Source organism: Sinocyclocheilus anshuiensis, unplaced genomic scaffold, assembly GCF_001515605.1.
Source record: "Sinocyclocheilus anshuiensis isolate Anshui unplaced genomic scaffold, SAMN03320099.WGS_v1.1 scaffold1161, whole genome shotgun sequence".
Lineage (NCBI taxonomy): Eukaryota > Metazoa > Chordata > Actinopteri > Cypriniformes > Cyprinidae > Sinocyclocheilus > Sinocyclocheilus anshuiensis.
The window spans coordinates 332,450-336,063 of NW_015558611.1; the positions used below are offsets into that span (position 1 = coordinate 332,450).

A 3,614-nucleotide genomic window follows, 5' to 3' on the forward strand; every position below is an offset into this window, starting at 1 on the left:
GCATAAACACATTTCATTACACCAAATACACAAAATAATGTTATTTTTAGCAACATCATATGACCCCTTTAATAGGGAAGGGGGGCCCAAAATTTGTTTTGCCTATGTCATGAAAAGAGGTAAATCCGGCCCTGGTCACCATCCTAGTGTGTGATAGATGTGAACTAGTTGTAGCTTTCTGTGATATACACAACAACAACTGCCAGTTATCACAGATGAGTTTTAATTGTCTATACAGTTTATGTCAAGTCTTCTGAAAACCTTTGATTATATGACTTAAGAAGGTTGGAAAGTAGAACATGAGTCAAATGGATCACTTTTATGCTGCATTCTTGACATTTCAAAAAAGAGCACACTGGACATCTTGCTAAATACTACTGTACTCCAGGACTGCCAACTTTTGAGTTCAACTTGGAGTGAGAATTTCTATGGCGGGATGGGTGTGGGTTTTGGTTGGGGATATATGGGGATAAAAAAATGGTGTAAATGATTAGAAAATCTTTTTTAGGAATAGAAACAGTAATGAATTTGATTAAATCATCATCTAATTGTAAACTGGCACACTAATAATACATATAACCCCACAGGCAATTGCATGATACATACCTGTGTACAAGAATGTATTAGTGTGCCCTCCAATCACAACATCCACTCCTCGAACTTTCTTTGCAATCTTTTGGTCCACTGCGAACCCAGAATGTCCAAGAGCGATGATCTTCTTAACACCCAAAGTAGCGAGTTTGTCCACTTGATGCTGTAAAGCAGTAACCTCATCCTCAAACTGGAGATGGGGGCCTGTAAAACCATATAAATATGGAAAAACACCATCATATTACTCATAGGTGTAACTAAATCTGTGTATTTGTCTTTCAACGCTAATCTGTTTAAATGTGCCACCAGGCAAGTCAATCACTAAGTCAACTGGATCTGATTTTGATTGATTCTAGGATCTATGTAAGCTCTATCGATATGGGATGGATTAGTGGAAGTTTAATATTAGTAGCACTAAACATGGTCAAGAGACTGAAGCTTTCATTGTTGGTGTGACAAAGCTTTGGATGCAAAAGAAAATAATATTAAATGACAGGTGTTTATATAACTTGACAGTTTCCATGTTTGTCAGTATTTTCCAGGTGTGCCTCACACGTCCTGAAAAGTGAAGCATCGGGCTCTTTGATCGCCCCCTGGTGGTTGGCTGCAGTACAGGCCATAAACCCCACCCGCTCCATGTAAACGATTGGGACTTGAGTCAAAAAAAAATAAAAAAAACTTCCAATGCAATTTTCCGAAAGATGGTTTTGGTCACTTAAGGTAGTTGTTATCACGCTGATATATGTTCAATTGTTCGTATTTGTGATAAGTTTGATTTTAGCTAGTAATTTGATGCTATAAAAACGGGTCGTGTCGTTATGGTTGATTGGGTCTGCGGGAGTTTGGGCGGGAGTTTGTAACGGTGGTCGTCTTGTCCCAAAATATAACAAAAGTTAAACACCCAAAAAACTTTATCTGAAACGGGTACCGAACCCGGGTCACCCGTGTGTCAACACAGTGTCCTAACCGCCAGACCATGTCATGTTGTTAATGAGTACAGCGCTCAGACTTTACTCGTCTCTCAGACCGAAAGCCTCAGAGAAAAAATAAAAAATACAGTTATTTTCATTCATCCCGGATAGCAAAACAGACAAACAAAACCATCCGCTACATACAAAAAAATAAATAAAGACAGAACAAAGGCAACACTACAGGAAAAGTTGTATGCAGCTTTCTTCGTTTTTAATGACGTAATGTTAATATAATATAAACAAGACTTTAGATATCTAAGCACCACAATTCCACTTCAAGGGAGACAAAAAAAAACAAATAATAATAATGGAACAAAAATAAATCAAAACAGAAATAAAACAAAACAAAACAGCACTTTTTAAATATGCAGAATGCAGTGAGTGTAGTGTATGCGTGACTGTGATTAGAGCGAAACACTGACCAAGCTGGCAGCACGGGTGGCTAAGAGTGACTCGGGAACATCGGCGGCGTCAGCCGGTCTTGCTCCTTCCTTTTTGACAGCTCCAATCACTGATTTTTAGGAGTAGGGTGCGAAACTTCAGTTCAATCCCAGAATTGACAAAGAGGCATTCGCCGGCCAAGAGAAATGCCCGTTAGCAACAGGCTAAACAGGTAGCACCACCTCCTCTCCACCATCCCCGGAAATGCACAAAGATCCACCTGCAAGGACTGCCTCGGATTCTGGTCCAAACTCCTTTTCAGTCTCTAAACCTCCCCCTATATACATACATATACTCCTCCTCTTAATTGGTCCTTGCCTCCAATCATATTTTAGTTGGAGGGCGGTGACAGAGAAAAAGTAAACAAAGGGGCAGTACGGAAAATATCTGTAATGCCACATTCTCCGCCCCCCCCGCAGGATGAAACAACCCATGGTTGTTAGGAGAAAAGACTCAAAACCCTAAGAATTCTTCCTCATCTGAGGTTTCTTGAAAGATGTCCTGAAGTCTTCTCTTTGCTTGGTCCTCCAACTGCTCAGCTGTGGGAAAACACATTTTAAGATTGCACACATGTGCAGTGCGGACATCTTCTCCAGTGGCCTCCAATGCTATGCGGTAATTCAAAGGTCCCAGTGACTTCAGAACCCGGTACGGCCCTTTCCATTTGGGTGCCAATTTGGCACTAAACTTGTATTGTGCACTAGATTGAGGAAAGTTTCGAAGCCATACCCGGTCTTTGATCTTGAAAGTACTGTCCCGTCTTTTTTTGTTGTAATTCCGGAGTTGTCGATGTTGGGCTTTTCTGATACTCTCTTTAACTTGAGATTGCAGTTGTTTTATGTGAGAGACTACGTCATAGGAGGTGGTGTCAGGAGTGAGATTTGGACCGTGCAGTATTTTATCCATTGGCCCTTTCAGTTTCCTTCCAAGCTACAATTCTGCTGGAGTTACTCCAGTGGTTTCCTGGATGGCAGAGTTAATAGCGAATCTCATCTCTGGTAAGAACTGGTCCCATTTATTGTGGTTGTCGTCCACATATGACGCAATCATATTTTTGAGAGTTCTATTCACGCGCTCCGTCATGTTTGTCTGAGGGTGATATGCTGTGGTTAACTTCGGTGTCACTCTCCATTTTTCACATACTTCTCTGAACACAGATGAGACAAACTGGGTGCCTCTATCAGAAATAATGAAGTCTGGAACTCCCCAACGAGTTAAGATTTATTTTCTGAGAATTGTTGCAATATTTTGAGCGGTGGCATGACGCATGGGGAAAAACTCAACCCATCGTGAGTAATAATCAACGAAAACCAGCAAGTACTCATTTTGCTGTGTACTCCTGGGTAGTGGACCCATAATATCAACTCCCAGAATTTCGTTTGGTTTAGTGGTGGTAATTGATTGGAGTTTCCCCGCAGGTTTCTGATTATCATGCCGAAGGGTTTGGCACTTCACACATTCCCTGACATGATATTTTACATCCGTCCACATCCCTGGCCAAAACGTTACTTCCTGGAGCCGCTTATAGGTCTTATAAATTCCTCTATGGCCACTCAGGGGATGTGAATGATAGTGCTGCAGGAGAGTTGGCCAGAGACTGCTGGGAACATA

The 3,614-nt window shown here is 41.3% G+C and overlaps 1 protein-coding gene across 1 annotated transcript in view; it reads right to left on the reverse strand.

Annotated features, from left to right (window-relative positions):
- LOC107680304 (5'-nucleotidase-like) overlaps positions 1-3,614 on the reverse strand; it is a 23,445-nt gene that overhangs the window by 7,669 nt on the left and 12,162 nt on the right. Inside the window, exon 3 of the mRNA XM_016476146.1 lies at positions 607-795. Coding sequence (XP_016331632.1) covers positions 607-795 — 189 coding nt within the window. The remainder of the gene's footprint in view (positions 1-606; positions 796-3,614) is intronic.